At 34.0% G+C, this 24,712-nt stretch overlaps 2 protein-coding genes across 2 annotated transcripts; one reads left to right on the forward strand and one right to left on the reverse strand.

Annotated features, from left to right (window-relative positions):
• Positions 1-662: 662 nt before the first annotated feature.
• On the reverse strand, positions 663-5,353 carry LOC111675002 (5'-3' exonuclease PLD3-like). Its single transcript, XM_046951220.1, has 2 exons — positions 5,217-5,353; positions 663-2,593 (listed from the first exon to the last, which is right to left on the reverse strand). Exon 2 carries the CDS (start codon positions 2,301-2,303, stop codon positions 768-770), a length of 1,536 nt encoding a protein of 511 aa, XP_046807176.1. The 5' UTR covers positions 2,304-2,593; positions 5,217-5,353; the 3' UTR covers positions 663-767.
• On the forward strand, positions 4,934-24,353 carry LOC111675000 (CD63 antigen). Its single transcript, XM_023435691.2, has 5 exons — positions 4,934-5,124; positions 20,359-20,450; positions 20,505-20,864; positions 20,946-21,164; positions 23,753-24,353. Exons 2-5 carry the CDS (start codon positions 20,388-20,390, stop codon positions 23,816-23,818), a joined length of 708 nt encoding a protein of 235 aa, XP_023291459.1. The 5' UTR covers positions 4,934-5,124; positions 20,359-20,387; the 3' UTR covers positions 23,819-24,353.
• Positions 24,354-24,712: the final 359 nt, after the last annotated feature.

The raw sequence follows: 24,712 nt of genomic DNA on the forward strand, positions 1-24,712 counted from the left end.
GCCGGCTTTAGCAATACTAACAAAGTTAACTGAGCTTAAATCTAAAACTGAAAAACACAATCATCGGTTAAAGTCCGCCTAAATTTGTACCGAGTTTAATATTACAGCAAGTTAAGCCTAGTTTAACTGAGGAGTAAGAAACCCGCCCTAAGTGATTTTCAGAAAAGGTCTTATATAAATGCTATGATAAAATATCGCTTAATACTTGTATATTTTAGGGTCTATACCCTTTGTGCCGTTCTGCACACTGAAACTTTGGATTTTGTGTGTGACATAAAGAAAGAGAAATCATCGTTTGAAGCAATTTCCTCAAATGCTATTACATTCGTATCATTTATGTGACTTTAAATAAAGTTATATACATATTTATGATAAAGCCACTGCTCCTTTAGCAACTATTCCTAGCACACAATTCTTCCAACTTAGCAAAATATAGAACTTAGCAAAATATGGAACACATTACAGCCAAATTAATATTTCTTCTACTGCTTTACCTTTGAAAAGGTTTGTGTCTCTACTAAATTATTTTATGATTCGATTCCAATACATTTTTATATTTTTCCTGTAAACACAGGATTAGAAGAAAACAAAGTAACCGAATTAAAATATATAATTCGTGTCAGTCTTTACGGAATAATTTTAAAGAAATTTAATAAATTGAATAATTTTAAACAAAATTTCAAATATATTTATAATAATAAAAAAAATTCATACAATAATCTAAATAATAATAGCGAAAAAATAAAAAATAATAAAACGTCTTGAGATCAATTATCTACCACATCTTCAACCTCTAAATCCCTCGTATAGGGACTATTCCAGTCTCTTTCAAAAACACTTAACAGATCTTGTCGTATAGTATTAGTTCTATTAGCATTATTAGCTACTTCCACTGTATCCGGCAATACTAAACCCACACCAGCAGTATCGGTAAAATAATCACCCGACCAATTGGATGTACCAATATAGGCTGTATTATCAGTTACCATATATTTATTATGATTGACACGTCCATAAGGAATCAAAAATTCATGTTCATCGGCTGGTACCACAAAACGTTTTATTTGTATATCAACACCTGGCATGGCTGTGGAAATAGCTTGTAATGATCTTAAAAAGAAGTCCTCCGAGGGATTTGAATAACGCCACCAGGATATAAGCATTTTTACTTTTATTCTTCTATTAATTGCGGCCTCCTTAAGCGCATCATCTATATATGGCCAGTAAGTCTTATTTGCTCGGTAAATAATTAAGGGATAATAGTCCATAACAGCTATATTTACAAATTCTTTGGCATTGGATATAATATTTAATATTGCTTTTATATCATCCACTCTTCCTTTGGCGGTTAAGGGTGGTGGTGAACTAGAGAGCAACGCAAATTGATTGTATTTATTGTTCACATTTAAAATCATAGGATTTTGAAAATTGTAATTTGTATGGTACTTCGAAGGCCAGTTTTGGGGAATGACCGAATCATTTCTGCTTAACACCCAATATTCTTCAAATATTTTACTTAAATCTCGCGCCAGTGTGGGACAATTCATGGCTAAAATACCTAATTCTTTAACCTGCGTTAAAGATCTCCAGTCCATATTGGCACTGCCCAAATAAATATGTTTATTGTCAGAAATCCAGAATTTTGTGTGTAAAACACCACCACCCAATAAACGCTCAAAATCTAAAGAACGTATTTCGGCAGCTCCTTTCTCCTGTAAAAGCTGGGTATCATGATCAGGCTCCTTATATGTAGGCATACTTTGGGCTATGCGTATCTTAACTTTGCCCTTTAACCCAACATCCATTAAGCTTTGAAAAATATCTTCACCTTCAGCAGCCGTGGGATCCTCGATAACATCCACGCCTCTAAGAGTCCAATAAAACGAACCAATATCTAAAGAACTTTCACTAATGTTCAAGAGCAACTTCCAGGCATCATAGGAGGACATAAATGATGGGCTGTTTTCCGTAAAATTAAGATGTATGGGTATACTTTCCACCAGTTGCATTTGACATTGATCAACGGCGCCACTTTTAACCGAGTAGTCGTAGTCCAGTTTTAAAATATTCTCGAATTTCAGCAATTTCATCAAATAACTATTGAACAGCAGGCACATTGTAAATATGGCCAACAGCAGTAATAACAAATACAATAAATAAACACTTTTAAATTTTGGCAAACGATACCAATAAACAACCACTTGCTCGTCATTATTTTTATTCAGATTCAGATCATGTTTCTCTGGTAAATTGATATAAACACTTTTTGTTTTCATATTTTCGTTGCCATGTTTATGAAACATTGTTTTTGTTTGTTTGTTATTCTTTTGTTTAGTTTGCACAAAATATTTAATATAAATTTAGCATAAAACTAAATAAATATTTTTGTTTTCTTTATTAATATCGGTACGACCTCCCAATGATAAATGGAAAAATATTTAAAAATATATGCAGATTTATTCACTTACGTTAAGAGTATTTATTGCTTCGATTCACTGGCGATTTCTCTTAAATTGTGCAGATAATGTTCTTTCTCTTGAATTTTGCTGTCAAACTACAACAGTGTTAGTGACTTGCGCTAAAATAAAAAACGCTGAAATGAAAAAAGGAGAAAAAAATTAAAAAAAAAAACTCGTTGATATAAAATTGTAATTTTTGTTAATACCCAGCAGTTTGACGGGACAGTCCCGAAATTACCACTTAACCTACCACTTGTGGTGGCCCCTAGCCACCTGACTACCCAGGTGACCAACCATTTTAACATGGGCTTGTCCTACGAGGAAGTCAATCGCCACTCTACACCCTACAAAGAGACAGTAAAGAGACAATTGCCTCCGCTCTCGCTTACAAAGAGGACACTAAAGTGACGACTGTCTTCATTCTCGATTACAAAGAGTACATTCGTGACGAATGACCCAAAACATACGGATTACGATCATCCATGTGGTTAACTATTAGTGGAAATTACTGTCTTTTTCGTATGCATTGACTCTTTGTCGAACTGCTGGGTAATTGTTCAAATCGGAAACTACAACAACTAATGGGACATCATTTTAAATATTTACACCAGTTATCGTTAGAAATGTCATGTTTTACATTTTAATCCGCTGTTGTTATATATTAGACCATTTTTCTGATTTCAAACAACGAACTTTTTAGAACTTGTACATATCAGAGGTCTTTAGAAAACTGATTTAAACATGTGGACAGATTAGGGGCAGGACATGCCCAAATCTACTCAGCTATCTAGAAGAACCCGGAATATATGTATGTATGTATGTATGTATGTATGTATGTATGTATGTATGTATGTATGTATGTATGTATGTATGTATATATACATTAAAAATTACAAACGAAATGACCAATTTGTAGGGTATATATTAGAGTTGCCTGCCTATTATTCGTGTTAAAAATCAGTCGAAAACTTACAATACGTATTTTTTATTCTTGTAGTCGACTCAATTTTAAAAGTTATTCTATTATTCGAACGAATAACGAATAAAAGATTTTATTTGAATAATTTAATAAAATATAAGTAAAACTTGCCAAACACCTCCAAAATCTTCAGGTACGGGTAAAAAACGGGCTTGAGTACATTAATGTACATTTAGTTAAAGGTCGACTTTTCTACTTTTTGCATTTTATGAAAAGTAGATTTTTTAGTTTTTTTCGACTTTTTTCATTTAATTAAAAACCAACTTTTCGAATTTTATAAATAGTCGACTTTTCGACTTCTTCCGACGTTTTTCGTATTTTTGACTTTTTCCGGCTTTTTTAGATTTTCAACTTTTCGACTGTTTTTGAGTTTTTCCGACTATTTTAGAGTTTCTGACTTTTTTTCTCAAAATCTTTGGAGAAAAGATTTTGAGTTAATATTTGGCGAGTAGGATTAGAGGACAAAAAGGTATTTTTTTAAGTTTTCATGTTTTTTTTTTATATTTCTTCCAAAGGAAAGAAATTTTGAACGGAAAGTACTCGTTTTTTATTATTATTTTTTTTATAAATATTCTATAAATAACTCTACTAACAAAACAACTTATTTCCAACAAAACAATATTGTCTTTTGGAACATCTCAAATAAGTTTTTTTTCCTACTTTTCGACTTTTTTCGATTATTTTCTACTGTTCCGACGTTTTTCGAACTTTTTCCGACTTTTCGACTTTTCACGACTTTTTTCGACATTTTCTGACTTTTTGATTATTTTCGACTTTTTTCGACCCTTTCAACTTTTTCTACTTTTATTTATAAAGTCGACTTTTCGACATTTTTCATAGACGATAGTCGAGTTATCGACTTCTCACAAAACGATACACTAGCTTCATACAAAATATAGTAATTGGGTTTTTAATAAAAAAGCGAACATTTTCAAATAATTCCCTCAAAAGTCAAACAAAATCGCATAAAAAAATCAACAAAAATTTAATTCTTTACTAAAACCATTAAAAAATTATGAAAACAAGAAAACAAAGGATTGAACAATACTTGATATATCCGAACCGGAATCGGTAGAAAATCAGTAGAAGTACTTTGTTGTTATTTCTCAAAATTATTTTTGCAAAGAAAAATTTTTTAATTTTGAAACAGCACTAATTCAAATTCGCATAGAATACGTATAAAACGAGGTTTGAGTGTATAATGAAATATGTGTAAAAAGTAATATAAACATATTATTCGAATATTTGATAAAAATGTTTCAAATAATTCTTTATTCTAATTTAAAAATTTTATTCGTTCGAAGAAAAACTAAAATTTTTACTCGATTAATCGAATAATTTGTATTCGAATAACACCCTATTATACATAGTGCTTTAACAATAGTTTTAAAAACACGCTAAATTGTTAACACTCAGGAGGTACATTTTGCACGACATTTCTTTTTCTTGATGTTTTTCATTCGCTTTGTTTTGGTATTTTGGAAAAAAAATTGTTTTCACATCAATTCCATTTCATAAGCAGACAACGAAGGTTTTTTGGGCGCATAGAAAAATATAAGGAAAATTATAAATAAAAATTTTGCAAACAGGAAAATTATAAAAGGTGTTGTGATTTTTTAACACTGATTTACGTAGTATATTATAGTTAAACAACACGGGAATTGTGAGTGATTAAAAAAGCAAAAGGTAACAAATAAATAATAAATTATTAAACAAAATTTAAAGCTAACAAAATGTTGGCCACTTCTTTAAACTAATAGAAATGTATGTGTATCTACCTGTTTGTAATTTTTTGGGGAGTTTGGGTTTATATTCTATGCAAATTTAAGTTTGTGTTTCTCGTTGGGGATATAGTAAAAAACTGTATTACATTTTTTTTTATGTGTTCCTTTTTACATTATTTTGTTTTTTCTTTTGTGTGTTGTTATTTCTTGTTTGCCAAAATAAAAAAATGTGCATAAGAAAATGAAATTGATAGATTTTATGTTGCCATACTTATTAATTATTTTTTTTAATTTTAAAGTCTGGAAATTTTTTGTAAATTGTGAAGGTTTTTTTTAAATTATGCGTTATGATCGTGAATTTGAATTTTTGGAAAATTTGTTCGTATTTATAATGTGAAAGAGTATTTATAGTGAAATAAGTAGACATTTTCTGTATAATTTTTAAAAAACTTTTTGTGTATGTATTTAATAAATTCAGAAATGTCAAAAATACAAACATAATTACTATAATGTGTAATTTATTATTGCAAAATTTGTTCTACATATACTATGTGTATTGTTGTATTATTGTTTAAATTAGGACTTTTTAATTGAAAATGCTTACTGCAATTCGTTGTATAATTGATTGTCTACCTATATGAGGATTACAATTCTGAATATGTAAAGCTTTCCCGCGAGCGAGACGGAATTTTTTTGCCAACATTTATCCTAATGTACCGAGAAAACCCTGGTCCTTTGGAAATCATGGGCTTGTACCTGCTACTGTTAAGATTCTTAATAGAAATATGAGTGGACATACTTTGGGTAAAATGTATTTGAAAAAAATTGGCGTAATTGACTCTTTCTTATCATTGTGATGTGTGCAATGTGAACGAGACTTCTGATCACATTATTTTCAAATGTATCAAATTTGAAAACTTGAGGCTCAAATACGACTTTTTCGACAAGTACCATGATGTTTCTTCACTTCTGAAATCGGTTGACTTTAATGTTTTAAAGTCATTTTTTGAATTTCTGAGAGATGGCAATATGGACCTGTAGGCTGACTATAATGCAACTTTTGTTTTTTGTGGGATAACCTGGCAGTTTGTGAGTTTAAGGATGGGTTTCTTACTCATCAGTTAAACTAGGCTTAACTTCCTGTTAGATTAAACTCTGAATAAATTTAGGCGGACTTTAACCGATAATTGTGTTTTTCAGTTTTAGATTTAAGCTCAGTTAACTTTGTTAGTATTGCCAAGTTTTCACTCAAAAACATAAACAATGAACAGCTGTTTTTTGCAAACAATACTTTTGTAAAATGGAAAATTTTGGAAAAAAATTTTAAATAAACATTTAAAACAATAATAAATAAAAAAACAAATCAGAAAATTGCAATTTACTTAAAATATTAAGTTTTTATTCTTCCGAAATCATTGTTTTATTGTTTTTGTTAATTATGTTTTCTCACTTATAACTTGAGTTTAATTAGCCAATTGCACTCAGTTAAACTAGGATAATAAGTAACTTTACTAATAACTGAAAAACACGAAACATATATTAAACCAGGTTTAACCAAAGAATGAAGATTATCTTTATCAGAAAAACTCGCCCTAAGACTCCGCCATCACATGCCAAAGTTAAAAAAGGTTACAGTTTTATAAAAAAATAATTTGTTAATCTAAGTTCATATCATAAAAAAAGAATAATTTTTTGGCGATCAGTAAAACAAGAATGCTGGACACTGCCAAAGTCATTTTTCTTTTTGATTTCCCTTTAAAAACCACTAGAATAGCAGGAAAGAAGTTTATCAGACCTTTTTTACATCATTGGCATTTTGATAAATTTGTAAAGGTTTCCCGAGTGATGTTTCCATTATCTTCGCTGTTCTTTTCGATGACACTTGAGTGTTAATCCCGATGATTACAACATTCACCTGTCGTCTCAATGGAATCATATTGGCCTGAATGATGAAAATGGTCAATATATCGTTCCTTAGTTTCCCCTAATTCGTTCGGTTGCCCTTACTGATATCCTTCATGGTTACCTATTGAACAAGCTGTAGCGTCATCAATAGAAGGGATTTTATCTACGGTCTGTCTATGAGTAAGCTTTCCGTCGGAGACCAGATACAACTTCTTCATCATTTAAGTGAAATAGGTTTCATCAAAGATATTACGTCACAACACCATAAGATCATCTACATTCGCATCAATCAGTAAATGTCCCTCATACTTATCTATTCCGGCATGTAGTTTCGTTAGGGCCACGTTTCCATCCCATGTAATGTTCAAAATCGAATCTATTACTACAATTAAATGTTTAAATCAACTCTAGATATATCTAGGTCTACCATGCCGTTTGACTGGTCTACTTCGTTCCCACGACAACTGGATCTTCGTTCCGGAACGACCCGAGTCATACTTGGCCAAAGATTGTCAACCTACCGACAGCTGTATCAAGCGAAAGTTTTTTTCCCCAGGAAAGAACTATCGGCCACAGTCGAGCTGTTACAACAACAACTGGTCTACTTCTTCATTATTATATTATTATTATTTCTCTAAATTTTGTTTCCACAAGAATGCATATCAGCAGATAATTCTTAGTTAGACTAGGCAAATTACATACAACAGAGTTTTACCCTTATGATGAGGTGAACTATAATTCACTATATAGCTTTATTAAGGATCATCTTGATTTAAAAATGTATGTAAAAATATTTAAACGAACCAGTGTTTCCAGCGATATGAGATTCATTACATAATTTCTAAAAATACCCTGAGAAAAAAGCAGATACTGAATGATTCGGTTGGTCCTATGCATCATACGCAATGCTGAGAATATTAATTCAATTTCTCCAGCTATCTATACAAATCTTCCTAACTAAGTTGTAGTTACAATTTGAATTTAACAGGATTCTAGTGATCGCTTAGTTTTCGATAACTAGTACATGTCACTGCACCCCTAACATTTTGGTGTTCAAAGAACTATTATCTTGTTTCCCTTTATTTTATGTTGAAAATTTTCCTTTCAACTTAGCAAAATTCCCTTTAAAAAGCGAAAGTATATTTAAAATGTTTCTTTTCATTTGGGGCGTTCATATGAAAATGTCATAGAAAATACTTAAAACAATTTGTATTTCTTATTAATTGCATTTTAAATTATCGATTGCGATAAATTGGGTCAAAACTAAATTACCAATACGTTGGATAGTAAGCCGTACATAAATAGATATAATATTATAAAAAATAAATTGAAAAAAATTAAAATAATGCAACAAAACTACAAAACAAGTAGTGGTATGTAGAAAATGCACAAATATGAGAAGAAAATTCTCAGAAAAACTAAAACAAAGTTATTGACATGACTTTTCTGACTTTTTCATGTCTTCCGTTGTGCCTTAGTAGGTAGAGTCTTACATATGCATGTACGTAAATAGTATTTTTAAGTACAAGCAAAGAACTTGGTCACCATGAGAAGTATGTATGTATGAGCAAATGTGTACGAGTATTTGTTTATATACCCTACACCATGATAAAAGCAATTATTATACATATAGCTAATACTTCGCAATTTATTCTATTGAACCTATTTCCTAAATATTGCATCTTGTAGACAGTTGCAAATGATGGGTTTAACTGACCCCTGCTACCAGCTATGTCGTTTGATATAATAAAACATTAATGATTGAAGTGCTACCTGACTATCGACTAGGGTCTGAAGTAACAATTTATACTACAGACCCCAGATCGATGTGATATACTATTGTTGTTGTAACAGCTAAAACTAAACAGTAATCTAATCGAGGGGTTCTTCATGAATGACTAGGCCTACTTCAACCGGGTGCGTCCATAAATCCATTAGACAGAGTGAAGTAGGGTTGGCTGATCAATTGAATATGTGTCGGGTGTCATGAAGGCACTGATCACATGCAGGAAATTTGTGGGGATGGCACGGTCTATACGTGACCAGTAGGCATTGAGCCTGTTGCTCCATCCCTATTTTAGATGTACCATAACTACTCTTGTTTTACGCGGCAGGTTTTTTCCGTGTCTGCTAGGGGCGGTGGGCGACCTCCAAGAACGACATTTATGCGGTATTCTGCGACCGCTGAATTTATGGCGTCTATATGAGTAATTGCAGTGGCGTGAGCTGATGAAGTAAAGAGGATATCAAATGTGACCCCAACATTTTTGGGCGGTCGGAATTTAGGCTCCATCGACTACGATGCCAAGGTTTAGGTTTACTTCCTTCGTCCAGGTGGTAAGAAGTGTTGTTGACGACTTTGCTTCGTGATTATTGCAGGTTACGCGCAGTGAAGAATCAGAACGCATAATTCGTCAATGTTATGGCCCGTCGCCATAATAGTATAATATACAAACTCCACGAACGACTGACGGATCTCTTCGATCCATCTCTTCGTGTTGTTGGGCATTGTGGATTGTAGAATTCTCGAAAAGTATGGCGTGAATGACAGTGTCGAAAGCTTTCGACAGGTCAAGAGCTTTTAGAACCGTCCTTTCACAGGGCTTCTGCTGATTTAAGCCTTGTGAGATCTATGTGGCAATGGCGTGGTGGTGCTGTGCATTTTGCAGAAGCCATGCTGGTGACGAGCTGCTGTTAGGTGGCTGGGCAGCTGGGGGAGGCGACTAGTGATAGGAGGGAAATTGGTCCGTATGATTATCACTCCATCGTTACCCTTTTTTCAGGCTTCGGGTATTACAAGGCATCTCACTGACTTGTTGAATACCATAGTCAGGTACTCAACTCCCCGCTCGCCAGCGTGGATATTCCATCGGGGTCAATCGCCTCAGATGGTTTGGCGTTGTTGATGACGTCTGCACGTGAAGGGCTGTGGTATGTTCGTGACTAGAAGGTTGTAAAGTTTGCGAGCAACGCTTCGTTTCGTCTTGTCACTTGCTCAATAAATTGCCGGCAAAATGCGCGCGAGCACCGTTCAGGGTCGGAAATGGGGATGTCTGCTAACTCCGTCGGGTTGGAGGGAGGTCGAACTGTAGACCATAACTTACTAACACCCGAACTCAAGTTGCAGTTCTTCAAGTGATCTAGCCATCTTTTCCGCTTGTCCTTATTTACCAACTTGCTGATTTCAAGGTTTAGCTGGGTGAGCCAAGGATTACCTGGGTTGGCATTTCGGATGTCATCTCTTTCATCTGCGAGCCTTCCGCTGCGGGAAAGTGCTGCGGCACTACGGATATACGACCGGTAGGTATAAAGCGAGCAGCTGCTGAGATGAAAGTTTTGCGGAACTTCCCCTCTGAATGGTGTTCGTTGGAGGGAAAATTTAGGCCACTGAAGATGCGCTCGGTGAATTCTCTAAAGCCGTGCTAGTTTGACTTATTTTGCTTGACGGCGTGTGATTTCCTATCAGTTCCATTGCTTTCCAGATCGCTAAGACCTCCATTTAGAGATACAATACTCATCTTATAAATTACTTTCGAGTATCTTTCTTCTATAATATCTAATTATCAAGAAGGGTCTATAAATACTAAGCTCTCTGTGATTATAAAACCTTTGCCAAAGATAGTTTCAAAAACTTTTCGAAAGAAACAACATTCCTTAAGAAGATTGATTTAAAAAATCTTCAGAACTGAGTTTCTGAATGATAAAAAGCACTCATCAGGCCAGTTAGAAGTCTTGAGAATAGGGTATATAACATTGGGAATAGCTCATGCTTGTTTCTATAACACTTTGTCTATTATTATTTTTTTTGTTTAAAAATTTGAATAAATAATTAGAACAAATACTCTAACCAACCAACTAACTTTTATAATAAATACTACCCATATGTGTGCATGTGAGTGTGTGTGCGTATGAAGAAGATTATTATTTTTAAGGGAACTTATGCAGCTGATATAAGAATTATATTCTTAGTTGGATTTTTTTATATTTTAAATTTTATTGACCTAAATTTGAACCGCTATTGTTCGCTTTTCCACACCATTTTAATAATAGACATATTTTTATTTTGTAAAATAATAACTTGCCAATTTTGTAAAATTAAAAAAAATATACTTTTTAATTTCACTTTAGAAAATAATGAAATATTGATTTGTTTAACGCTCTAATTGAATTTTAAAATCCTTGGCCTAATAATAACATAACAGTTATTTAAATATACATTAGGGTTCTATAGTTGAAACGAAAAGTCGACTTATCGGCTTTTTGTATTTAGTTAAAAGTCGACTTTTCGACTTTTTGCATTTAGGTAAAGTCGACTTTTCGACTTTTTGCATTATATGAATAGTCGACTTTTCGACTTTTTGCATTATATGATAGTCGACTTTTCGACTTTTTGACTTTTCGACTTTTCGACTTTTTACGACTTTTCGGCTTTTCGGCTTTTCGATTTTTTACGACTTTTTTCGACTTTTCAACCTTTTCCGACTTTTCGACTTTTAACTTTTTTCGACTTTTAATTTTTTTCGACTTTTCGATTTTTTCGACATTTCGACTTTTTACGACTTTTATTAACAAAGCCAATTTTTTCACAGACGATAGTCGAGTTATCGACTTTTTTGGAACAAAATAGTCGACTTCGATTTTTCGACTTTTTTTCGACTATTCGATTTTTTTCGACCTTTCGACTTTTCACTTTTTTCGAATTTTTCCGACTTTTCGACTTTTATTAACAAAGTCGACTTTTCACAGACGATAGTCGAGTTATCGACTTTTTTGGAACAAAATAGTCGACTTCGATTTTTCGACTTTTTTCGACAAAAAGTCGATTGTTCGATTATTCGAAAGTCGATTTATAGAACCCTAATATACATACGTATGTATATATGTATGTATAAACTTTTTTTAACAATCTGCAGTCATTCTTCAGCAGTTAACACTTTTATTGAAATACCCTTTAATTAATTGATATTTGCCCTTATTTAATGTGTAGTATTTTTTAAGCTAAAAAAATTGTATACAAAATGTCATTTCAAATAAAATTATTACTTCATACTTCCACAAGACAATAACGTCGTTTCTGATTGATGGACATATATACATGTGTATGTAAGTGAAAAGTACCAAATGACTGACTGACTATAATAGATGGTGTTTCTTTTTTACTTTAATTGACATTTGTAACCTGTACTTCCTATTTATTTACTGATTTTATTGGCCTTTAAATGTACAACTAGATTTGCAATGTTCTAAATACAGTAAATTTTATCAACAAGTATCCATTTATTTTGGATTTGTAATTAATATTATATAGTCAGTTATAATAAAGAAAATATAAATCTCAATTATGAACTGAAATTAAGAACTGATATTGAGCCCAAGTTTTAAACTCTGATTTGTTTGATTGGTCTTGAAAATTTTAATCTACTAAAATAATCAGCAAAAATTGTTTTACTACAAATCTGGCCTTCGGTAGGTTAGTGGTTAGAGTTCTAGTCTAGTAGACCGGAGATGGTAGGTTCGATTCCCACCTGAGGCACTGATTAAGGCACGCACAACAGGGCCGATAGAGGCCTAGGTGTACTTGGGTCCAAAATTGGTCCCTTTGTAATGTCTGGAAAGAAAACTAGATATGGAAAGGAGAAAGGAGCGATAGAGACAATAATGAATAGTATTTAAGAAGTGAAAAATAAAAAGAATAGTAGCGAGTCTGTAAGAGAAGTTAGTATCATAGTGTGTGATCAATTACACACCCATTTCGACAGTTTTGAGAATGCTAGAATACGTTCAAGTTAAACAGTTGATAGATCCGATAGATCAGAAAAATATGCCGACCATATTGCCTTATAACCGATATATTCAAGGGCCGGGCAGTTACACAGAAGAAACAATTACTGTTTCTTCTTCATTTTGAAGTCATTGTATGGAAGACCAATGCGTATAGCATGGTTTCCGAACTTGGAATGACCAGTAAGAACTGATAACAGAATGCTCAGATGTGTTCTACTAAGCCCTTAAATGTAAGATCCATACAAGGCCATATCAACTTAGCAATCAAGCAAGTGTGTTCCTGAGACCACCGATCTTGAGCTAAACTAAAACAAATGTTGTATATTTGTTTCCCAATGGCCCTTAGGGGGACGCCGCAAAATTGGTCTATAGCCAGTATGGCCATCCTCGTACCAGCTTTCGCCAAGATATCAGCAATATTATTGCCCATTATATCCCCGTGTCTTTTGACCCAAATGAGGGTAATTCTTCAATGTCTCGCCATCTCGTTTAGAGACGTCCGGCATTCTTGGACAAGTTTTGATGCAGAGTAAACACCTATCAGGGATTGATAATTGATCATTCTCGTATTTAATATTTGGTTAAGAAAAGATCAATCTCACGATTAAAGTTCAATATCTCTTCTTATTTGCTCTGGAGTTCGGCAGGTGATCATGCACCGCTGAGTAGCTCAGGAGCTCGATCGATGATCATGGCTGATTAAATCTTTGATCGTGAGATCGAAATTCGATCTCGTTTTGATTTGACTAGAATTTTGATTCATGCTTTTTAGATAATCATTCTCATATTAAATTTTTGTTTAAGAAAAGAGTGATCTTGCGATCAAAGTACTATATTTCTTCTTATTTGCCCAGAAGTTCGATCGGTGATTATACTAGATTGCTGATAAGTATTTGTTATACACTTTTCTGTATGAAAGCTGTATTCCTAATAGAAAACACATTTCTATACGAAAACCGTATTCCCAACAGAGACACTTTCTGTAAAAAAGATATCTTAAATAGAGTCTTGTCGGCTTTGTTCCCAGTCCACTATATTCTAGTCAACTCCAGACGACTGTATTCTATTCGACACCAATCGACTCTATTCTATTCAATCTAATTATCTTGGTATTTTAGTAATGTCACAGATTCGAAACATTCCCCGGGAAATGTTACCTTAATGAACTTCCTTCATCTTGGTGTGATTGTAATCAGGAGTAAAAGAGATGCTTCCAGTATCTCTAGTCTGTTGGGACTTTCTTTCTTTGGTTGTTTTTTTTTTGCAATTTTTCTTCTCTCGTTTATTGAAGAGGTCCCTTCAAGAGTATGTGGGCCCCAATTTTGAGATATATATACATCTAGAATCACACCAATCGGTTTTAACACCAATTGACCACACTGATGTCAAGCAAAAAGATGACAAGTAGTAACGGCATTTAAGTTTAATATTTGTTATTTATTTTGTTGTTGTACTCTTGGTTTTAATATGTACTCTACTTAGTATCGATGAGTTAATTCTCACATATCAAACATACACTGATACATATGTATGTATTTCATTTTTTTGCAAGTATTGATTTATTATTGGCGGGTAACTGTTTCTTCTCTTACTACACACAAATGACATCTATAAACGATGAACGGAAAAGAAAAGTAATGTCACATTCATATAAACGTCATACAAACCAGTAGTCCACTTAGAAAGAAAGAGGTGTGAGTGCAATATTGAAGTATTAATAATGTTTCTACAGAGTGTTGCAGATGGATGTGTAATTAGACATAGATACTTTTGTTGGTTGTGCGAAAAACATTACCTTATCTCTTCTATTTCTCTATGTGCGTTTAATGGTTTGTATACAATTGTGTTTACAACTTTGTTAGAGAGAGATCGAACTGTGGAGCACTACGTGGTAACTCCTGAGATTTTGTTAATGTTTTCAGTTCATCTTAGGGCGAGTTTTTCTGATAAAGATAATCGTCATGCTTTGGTTAAACCTGGTTTAATATATGTTTTTTTGTTTTTCAGTTATCAGAAAATTTACTTATTATCTTAGTTTAACTGAGTGTAATTGGCCAATTAAACTCAAGTTATAAATGAGAAAACACAATTAACAAAAACAATAAAACAATGATTTCGGAAGAACAAAAACTCAATATTTTAAGTAAATTCCAATTTTCTGATTTGATTGGTTTTATTTGTTATTGTTTTAAATGTTTATTTAACATTTTTCTAAAATTTTCCATTTTACAAAATTATTGTTTGCAAAAAACAGATGTTCATTGTTTATGTTTTTGAGTGAAAAGTTGGCAATACTAACAAAGTTAACTCAGCTTAAATCTAAAACTGAAAAACCCAATCATCGGTTAAAGTCCGCCTAATTTTGTTCCGAGTTTAATCTAACAACAAGTTAAGCCTAGTTTAACTGAGTAGTAAGAAACTCGCCCTTAAGCATAAAATATGTATAAACTGTAGATTAATACTAAAGTTTTTCTGCAGATTTACTAAAAACCACAAACATTTGACTTTCGACAGTGATATAGCTGTGAACCACAACCTGTTATCTGCTGAGATAAGTTAACTATAAAGTCATTAAACTATCTTTCACACTACTTATTTTTAAATTTATCCAACCATTTATCATAAGGTTAGAGAGAGATAAAACTATAGATAACAATTAACTGAATACTAAACTTATTTAAAAGCTCTTCAAATGATTTAAGTCAACCACTTTTTCTAACAAATTTGAATGCTATTTGTCATTGATCTTCGGGGAAAGGGGTGGAATTGTGAACCACAACTTGATAAGTAGTAAACTTATGTTTCTTTTCTCCATTTACTAACTTTGGATTTTCAGGTTAGTACGGACGTCATATCGCTTGTTTCATAGACCCGCTTCCTTAGATGGATGTATACTTAGTCGATAGAATAAGAAAAATATATAGACCAAAGATTGCTTAACAATAGTTGGGTTCCCCTTAACGATTTATACCGTGTTCATTGAGATAATTTTTCCAACTTTCTGATTGCCTAGATGGATATATGAAATCTCGACAGCCGTAGATAACCCAACTCCAGTAAGGCAAGTAATTCAAAGCTTAAGGATTTTAGACCTATTTCTATTGAAGACACTTTAGAGACTGATAAATCAACATCTCAGGAACAATATTGCTACTGTTGACAGTGCACTACGGATCTTCGTTAGTTAAAACTTTGTGCGACAATCATACAAACATTTTATATGAAGGTTCTACTTGATCAGGGTAATTCTCTTTACGGAATTGTAGATTATAATAGTATTTGGGGAACACCTTCGATATAATATCCAACTAGAGATGGTAGGCTTGTATCTACGACTAATAGGCTTTACGGATTCGTTAGTTAAAACATTGTGCGACAATCATCCAAACATTTTATACGAAGTTCTACTTGATCAGGGTAATTTCCTTAGCGGAATTATAGATTATAAAATTCTTGGCGGAACACCTTCAGTTAGTACCGATAGACTGTTAGGTGGGTGTGCAGTTTTCGCTGAGAATTCTGAGATCTCTGACGATTGTTTACCATTAGATTGTGTTGGGTGCCGAGTCACTGTAATGTGCATGGTAATGAGGATGCGGACAAACTGACTAGATTAAGTTCGAACCTTGATATATATGACAGGGACAGATGACAGGTTGTTATTCGAAAGAATTCGTGACATATTTAAACAGTCCTGGAAAGGTATGATTGGTTTGCCCTATGGCCAAAACTTGAAGACTACCAAAATACTTATTGGACTGGATAAACATAGTCTTAAAATCTTGGATAATAACGGGGTATTATTAGGACCGTTGTAAGTAAATGGATAAATAGATCTTAAGGAGTGAGATCGAAAAATTCTTAACACACGTTTTTCATTACATTTTTCAACCAAAGTATTATTTGATTTTTTTTTGATCAAGTTACCTTTGAAAAACATGTCAGTTATTATGTGTAATGTCAATTATATTAATTTTTTTGTTAATCGGATTAAAATGAGTGACCAGAAAAAAGTGCGCACTGAAATTATTAAATATTTTCAACTAAACCCAACTTGGTCTTACAAAAAGTTGGCCGAGCATACAAAGGTCTGCCGTCAAACTGTTTCCAATGTTATTAAACAGTACCGGGAGAACTTGTCAGTTGATAGAAAACCTGGTTCAGGTAGAAGGAATGGTCCACATGATGTTTCTAAAGCCAAAAAAATAGAACGCATTTTCAAAAGAGCTCCCAACACATCCGGTAGGAAAGCAGCCCGGTTAGCTCAGTGCTCGGACTATTTGGTACGAAAAGTTAAAGCTAATGCAGGTTTAAAAACATACAAGGCTCAAAAAGTTCCTGACAGGAACGCTGCTAAAAATTTAGAGGCCAAAAACAGAGCACGGAAATTGAAGTCAAGTTTTATAAAAAAATATTCTTGCTGCATAATGGATGACGAAACGTATGTTCTGGCAGATTTTTCGCAACTTCCAGGTCAAAAGTTTTATGTTGCTGATGCTCGAGGGAATGTTGAAGAAAAGTTTAGGACCCAAAAGCAGACAAAATTTCCCAGAAAGTTCTTGGTATGGCAAGCAATATGCAGTTGCGGCAAAAGAAGCCAATCATTTGTTACAACGGGCTCTAAAAAACCGAAATTTACATCACGGAATGTTTACAAAAAAGGCTGCTTCCATTCATAAGACTTCATAATGTGTCCACTTATTTTTGGCCTGACTTGGCATCCTGTCACTATGGTAAACAAGCCCTTGAGTGGTACAAGAACAATAATGTGGTATTTGTACCAAGAGAGGCAAATCCTCCAAACTGCCCGGAGCTAAGGCCAGTAAAGAGATATTGGGCTCTTGTTAAAAGAGAATTGAAGAGTACAAAAAAGGTGTCCAAAAGTGTGGTAGATTTTAAACGGAGATGGACTACATGTTCGAGCAAAGTGACAGAAAGCACTATAAAAACGTTAATGGAAGGGTTTCCGAAAAGGGTTCAAAATTCCATCACTAGTGATAAAAACTATAAAAATATTTTTTTTTGTAAATTGTAATAATAATTTCAATCAAATAAAAAAAATAAAGCTGTAAGTTTAGTGGTTTCTTTTTTATAAACATATATGTATGTTAAGAATTTTTCGATCTCACTCCTTACTATTGCAGATCTTAGGTTAGGTTAGGTTTTCACAGGTAGCCAATGTCGGCTTTACTTGGGTCCATGTTGATCCCTTTGTAAAAATACCTGTAAGAAGAAGAAACGAGAAGAGAGGGTGAGATTGAGGAGAGTGAAAGAACAGAAACAGTTGCAAAGAGAAGGAGAGGATGAGAAGTGAGAAAGCCAGGGCAGTTGCCATGGGTGAGTAGTGTGAGTTATAGGATTCACACCCAATTTGACAAATTAATGAACTCTAGAAGACGTTCTAATTTAATATTTGACAGCTCGGTTAGATCTCCAAAGCAGGTCGATCCATGCGTCTGAAAACGAGCCTCCGCCAAAGCAGGACAATCACAGAGAAGATGAGTAATGGTCTCTTCTTCATCCTCATTTTGACAAATCCTACAGTAATCGTTGAACGGGAGACCAATGCGTCTGGCATGGTTCCCAAATTTACAGTGGCCAGTGATAATCGATATCAGCCTAATTAACTGCGGTCTTTGGAGACCAAGAAGATATTTAGATCTTTGAGGATCCATTTGTGGCCACAGCACTCTACATGTTGTGCACGTATATTCTCGCGACCATATGTCGCGAGCGATGCAGAGGCATTTTTTACTGATTTGCCTCTTAACTGCAAGTAGTGGTATACCGCAGAACTGATCTATGTCCATGCTGCTGAGCATAGTGCCAGCTCTTGCCAATGTGTCAGCAATACCGTTGCCATACGAAATCCCATGTCCCTTTACCCAAATTAGGGTGATGTTCGAATGTCTCGCCATCTCATTGAGAGACGTCCGGCATTCATGGACAATTTTGGATGTGGAGAACACACCAGTTAGGGATTTAATAGCAGCTTGACTATCAGTATAAATTATGATATCCCTATTAGATATCCGATAGTACCTTAGCCAATTTACCGCCCTTCTTATCGCCGATATTTCAGCCTGAAGGATACTACATTCATTATTAAGTCGGAAGGAGATTTTCGTTCCAAATTCCTCAATGAAAATGCCACCACCCACTCCTTTCGTCGTCTTGGATCCGTCTGTATACACTCGGAAACAATTAATTGGCGGAAGGAGAGATTCCTCAGACTCCGAAGAGATAAGATATTGGAACCTTCTCACTAGAGACGGTACTGAAATACAATAATCAACAATATACTGATTATCCGATATAAGATCCATGATCCTAGCATGGCCTATGGAGCATTGAATCCACTTGCCAGTTACACTCAGTCTGGCCGCAGTTGACATAGCCAATTTCCTTGCAAGGAGATCGACCGGGAGCCAGTTGAGCATAGTGAACAGCGCCTTCGAAGGAGTTGTTCTGAGAGCGCCTGTAATAAGAAGCGCAGTTGATCTCATTACTTTTTCCAGTTGTTGTCTGAGTGAAGCCTTTTCAAGCGCCTGCCACCAGACAACAACCCCATATAGCATAATAGGCTTAATAACTGCCTCAAAGATCCAGTGAACATTCATTGGATTTATGCCCCAGCATGTTCCAATGGCCTTCCTACAAATATATAGTGCCGTAATGGCTTTAGATGTCCTAGAGAGTACATTTGTACTCCAAGATAGTTTCTTATCTAGGATAACGCCCAGATATTTAGCGCTGTCCGAGAGTTTTAATACTTCGCCATTAAGGCATGGAAGAGGAAATGAAGGAATCTTATATTTGCTAGAGAATAGCACAAGTTCCGTTTTACTAGGATTGACACTAAGACCACATTCGACACTCCACGAGCTAATGATCTTTAGTGCTTGTTCTAGCCTTTGTGATATGGTTTCAAGGTGATCGCCTGATACCGCAACCGCGACATCATCAGCATAGGCGACTGTTTTATAGCCAAGAGAGTCTAGTTTTACCAGAATATCATTTATGGCCATGTTCCATAAGAGTGGTAGTAACTTAGTAACTTCTTCGACTGGGCTCTATAGGCGACATAAATATGATCTTTCTTTTATTTTGAACCGCAATGATTTAGTAAATCTTATGCGTTTCTTCTAATCTATCCTCTTTAATTATCTTCTTCTTCGTGGATATACACATACACAACGTGCTGACACACTCTATTACAACACACACACACTTATCTAAAGACAACACTACATCGTCATTACCTATTGTCATTTTATGAGCCACATTTCTATGGCACGCGTGAACAAAAATGTGTGCTTTTTTGGGGGAGCATTTGAGCAAAGTCCGTCTGTATATGTTCGGTTATGTGGAGAGTATGATGTGGTATTGAAGTGGTTTTAAATCTAAAGGCAACATTTATTCTTAATTTACTTGTTAATGAAGAGACACACAATTTTACTTCTGGCAATTAATAAAATCTGTTATTTTTTTCCTATTTAATTTTCAGATTGAATTTAATAAAAGAAATTATACACAATGGCTTCTGGCGGTTTAACATGTGTAAAATATTTAACATTTTTTTGCAATTTATTATTTGCCGTAAGTATTGAACTTAAATCTAGTAAAACTTATAATTTAAACAAAATTTTACAGCTGTCGGGCATCTTAATCTTGCTAGTGGGAGCCATGGTCCAGTTCAATTATTCTCACTATTCGAATTTTGTTAGTGACCATATATGGACAGCTCCCATAATACTAATGATTATAGGTACTATTGTCGCATTTATATGCTTTTTGGGCTGTTGTGGAGCTTTAAAAGAAAACAGTTGCATGATTTTATCGTTCGCCATATTGGCCTTAATTGTGTTTTTCTTTGAGATTGGTTTAGGTATAGCTGGCTATATCAAACATGCCGGTCTGCAACAGATTATGGAGGTACAATTTAATAATACTATGAAATATTACAACGAGCGAGAACACTATCGTGATGGCTGGACTCTATTGCAAACAGAGGTGAGTGAGTTGGTTTAAAGATTTACTTGTAATTTGTGCATTCTAATTGTTGTTTATTTATGTTTCGCTTCTTTCGTGTAGTTGGATTGTTGTGGTACTTATGGACCTGCTGATTGGGAAGCTATTTTCCCAAATAAAACTATACCTTCATCTTGTTGTCCCATCATTAATCTTAATGAAGCTGAAGTTTGCACTGTTGCTCATGCTAATAACGATGGTTGTTTTCACAAACTTTTGCATATTTTGGATTCAAAGACTCTAGTTTTAGCTGGTGTAGTATTAGGTGTGGCTGGCATTCAGGTAAGTTAATAATAACTACTAGGCCTTTTAACTGATCTTAGAGAGTTTAAAATAATATCATAAAATGGGACATTACATGTCCATGTTCAGTACCTTCATCCTGGATAGATCCACTGCGTCCTTCAACGTGGAACTACTCTACGTAGAAGTTCTGATAGACGAAAGAGCGAAACACCAACAAAGTAACTGTTCAAATAAATAAAAGATTTAGTCTTCTGGCGTGCACACCTATTGTGCAATGCCCTGTCAGTAAACCTGCATGAAGTCTTAGCCGAACTTTGAGTCCTTTTGCCATCATACAGTGGCCAGGTTTGTCTGAAAGCTGAGAAAATAGTCGCGGATGACCATCCTATTTGAAGGGTCCCAAAAAGATTCAGCTGAATTATAGACTTACTGTAGGAGAGTAGAAATCCAACAATTGTGCATCGTTAGAATGTAGGCGAGCTAGTGCGTCAGCAGTAATATTTTCTGGAACATTAACATGTCTCGGTACTCATGTACAATTTAGTAATTAACAATTCGTTGTCCATAGTTTTATATCTCCAAATCTCGAGCTGACCTAAGGCTTTACTGCGCCTTAAGTATTAGGTGTCATCCACACCTCATGACTATCTAAGGTTATTAGCCCTAATATTATGAAATAACCATGGCGAAGTCGATTAGCTGAAAATGGTATTGTATGAATTTCATAAAATGGTTAGAAACAACATAAATATATAATCAAGTACTTGTACCATTACGGAAGATTGTTTTAGTATTGTTGTTGGGAAGTCATCCAAATTTTTACATCACACAATTGGATACTCCCCCGAGGCATGTCCGGAAGTATCTTCGTATATACGAGGAACACATATGCAGATATGTGCGGCATCCACTGGATCAGTCCTCGTATTCGGCAGCTTTGAACGACATTCATAGAGACGCCATAAATTCCGCGATCGCAGGATACCGCATGAATGTCGTACTTGGAGGTCGTCCACCACCCATAGCAGACACGGAAGAAAACCTGCCGCGGAAAACAAGAGTAGTTCTGGCACAACTAAAATCGAGATGGAGCAACATGCTTAATGCCTACTGGTCACGTATAGACCGTGCCGTCCCCAACGAATGTCCTGCATGTGGTCTGGGTCCTCATGATACCCATCACATATTCAACTGCTCAGACAACCCTACTTCACTCTGTCCAATGGATTTTTGGACGCATCCAGTTGAAGTAGCCCAATTTTAAGGCCTGGACATTGATGTAGAATCCCCCAACTAGATTATTGTATAGTTTTAGCTGTTACAACAACAACCATTACGGTCCTTGCTGAGCCTTCAATATTGTTAGCCACATCACATTAACTACATAAGGACGCCATAAACACCCCAGTTGCAATATATTATGAATGATGTTGCATCATCTAACTGCAAGTTAAGCCTAGTTTAACTCAGTAGCAAGAAACCCGTCCTAAGATTATAAGTAACGTTACTGTTTACTGAAAACACACAAAACATATATTAAACTAGGTTTTTATCTCAGCCAGTTAGATCTAAACCCAGAAGGCAAGCCACATTTATCGGCTTAGTCCAAAGGGATTAATTTTCCATGGTTGTATGCAGTTAAAATATGTTGAACATTGTATGGACATATTTTAGTACATGTTTAAACGGGTTCATCATAGATAGAGAATACATCGATTGTCGTGGGAACGAGTAAGGGCGGGTTTTACTGATAGAGATAATCTTCATTCTTTGGTTAAACCGGGTTTAATATATGTTTCGTCTTTTTCAGTTATCAGTAAAGTTACTTATTTATCTTAGTTTAACTGAGTGTAATTGGCCAATTAAACTCAAGTTATAAGAGAGAAAACATAATTAACAAAAATTGATATTTTATGTAAATTGCAATTTTCTGATTTGTTTTGTTTTATTAAATATTGTTTTAAATGTTTATTTAACATTTTTCCAAAATTTTCCATTTTACAAACTATTGTTTGCAAAAAACAGCTGTTCATTGTTTATGTTTTTGAGTGAAAAGTTGGCAATACTAACAAAGTTAACTGAACTTATTCTAAAACTGAAAAACACAATCATCGGTTAAAGTCCGCCTAAATTTGTTCCGAGTTTAATCTAACAGCAAGTTAAGCCTAGTTTAACTGAGGAGTAAGAAACCCGGCCTAAATTGTTATTAATAGCTTGTGATTTAGGATTTAAAACGTTTTTAATCAGTAATGAATAAACTCATCCCTATCTCATTGATATACTTGTAAATTATTCTAAAACACTGATTGTCAATCAACGAACTGCTGTTTAAACCAAATGTTATTTAGGGCGGTTTTCTTACTACTCAGTTAAACTAGGCTTAATTTGCTGTTAGATTAAACTCAGAATAAAGGCGGAATTTAACCGATAACGTTACACAAAACGTATATTAAACCAGATTTAACCAAAGAATGAAGATTATCTTTATCAGAAAAACCCGCCCATAGTAACAAAAATAAGGACATATACATTGAATATCAATTCGTTTTTTTTTTGCTTTACTCAATATTCGTTAACTTTGAACATATTTTTACTAAGAATATTTTTCTCTCACTCATTTATAGGTACTTACAATCCTGTTTGCCTGCTGCCTTTATCGGTCCTTTCGTAGGAGCTACCAGACAGTTTGAATTACGTAGTCAGGATCCTTTGTGTCGCATTTAAAATTCAAGTCAACTTAAAGGCTCAAGTCTGAATGTACAACAAAACAACTAGCCGAGAAAAGACACACTCTTTTTTTTACAGGATTTACAAAATATAAAACTGACAAAGAACAAATTTTAAAAGCATTTAAACAAAATAAACTAACAAATGAAAATAAAATCACAATTTCACTTACATAGACATAAAAACAAAATTATCATCACTAATACACCATAAACCCTTAAAAGTTTAAATGCATACATAGATCTACATACATACCTACCTACATGCATTCATTCATTCATTCATACTTATTAGAACGTCCTTTGACGTTTATACACTGTACTTTGTATGTATGAGAATATGCCACAACATTTTTATTTGATTTTTTACTGTAATCTGTTTGTAATTCTATAGTTATACATTTTTTTATAGACTTTTTATTTTTTTTGATATCCTTTTTTATATAGACTTTAAATATACATTTGTGTATGAAAGTATGATAATACTTATATACCATAACCTTGCCCTACATGCTACTTTATAAATGTTGCCCCACTTTGCGACTCCCAAATGTTTGCCATCCATTTTTGTTATTATTATTATTTTTATTTTCAAATACTATCGTCCCACCTCCCTGTGATATTCATTCTTATAAAATATGTCGGTGTATTTTAAGCACCTTATCACACTTTAAATAAATTAGTCTAGTTTCACGGTTTCTTATTTGCAATCAAATATGCTATACAAAGAACTTTAGTAGATTTATTAAAAAAAGACAATTATTAATATTTAGAAGAAAATTAAGGAAATGATTTTCAGTTTTTTGTATGAAAAAAAAACTTCAAAATATTGAAAAAAAGCCAAGATAATGAGTTTCT

This window comes from Lucilia cuprina, chromosome 2 (genome assembly GCF_022045245.1).
Source record: "Lucilia cuprina isolate Lc7/37 chromosome 2, ASM2204524v1, whole genome shotgun sequence".
NCBI lineage: Eukaryota > Metazoa > Arthropoda > Insecta > Diptera > Calliphoridae > Lucilia > Lucilia cuprina.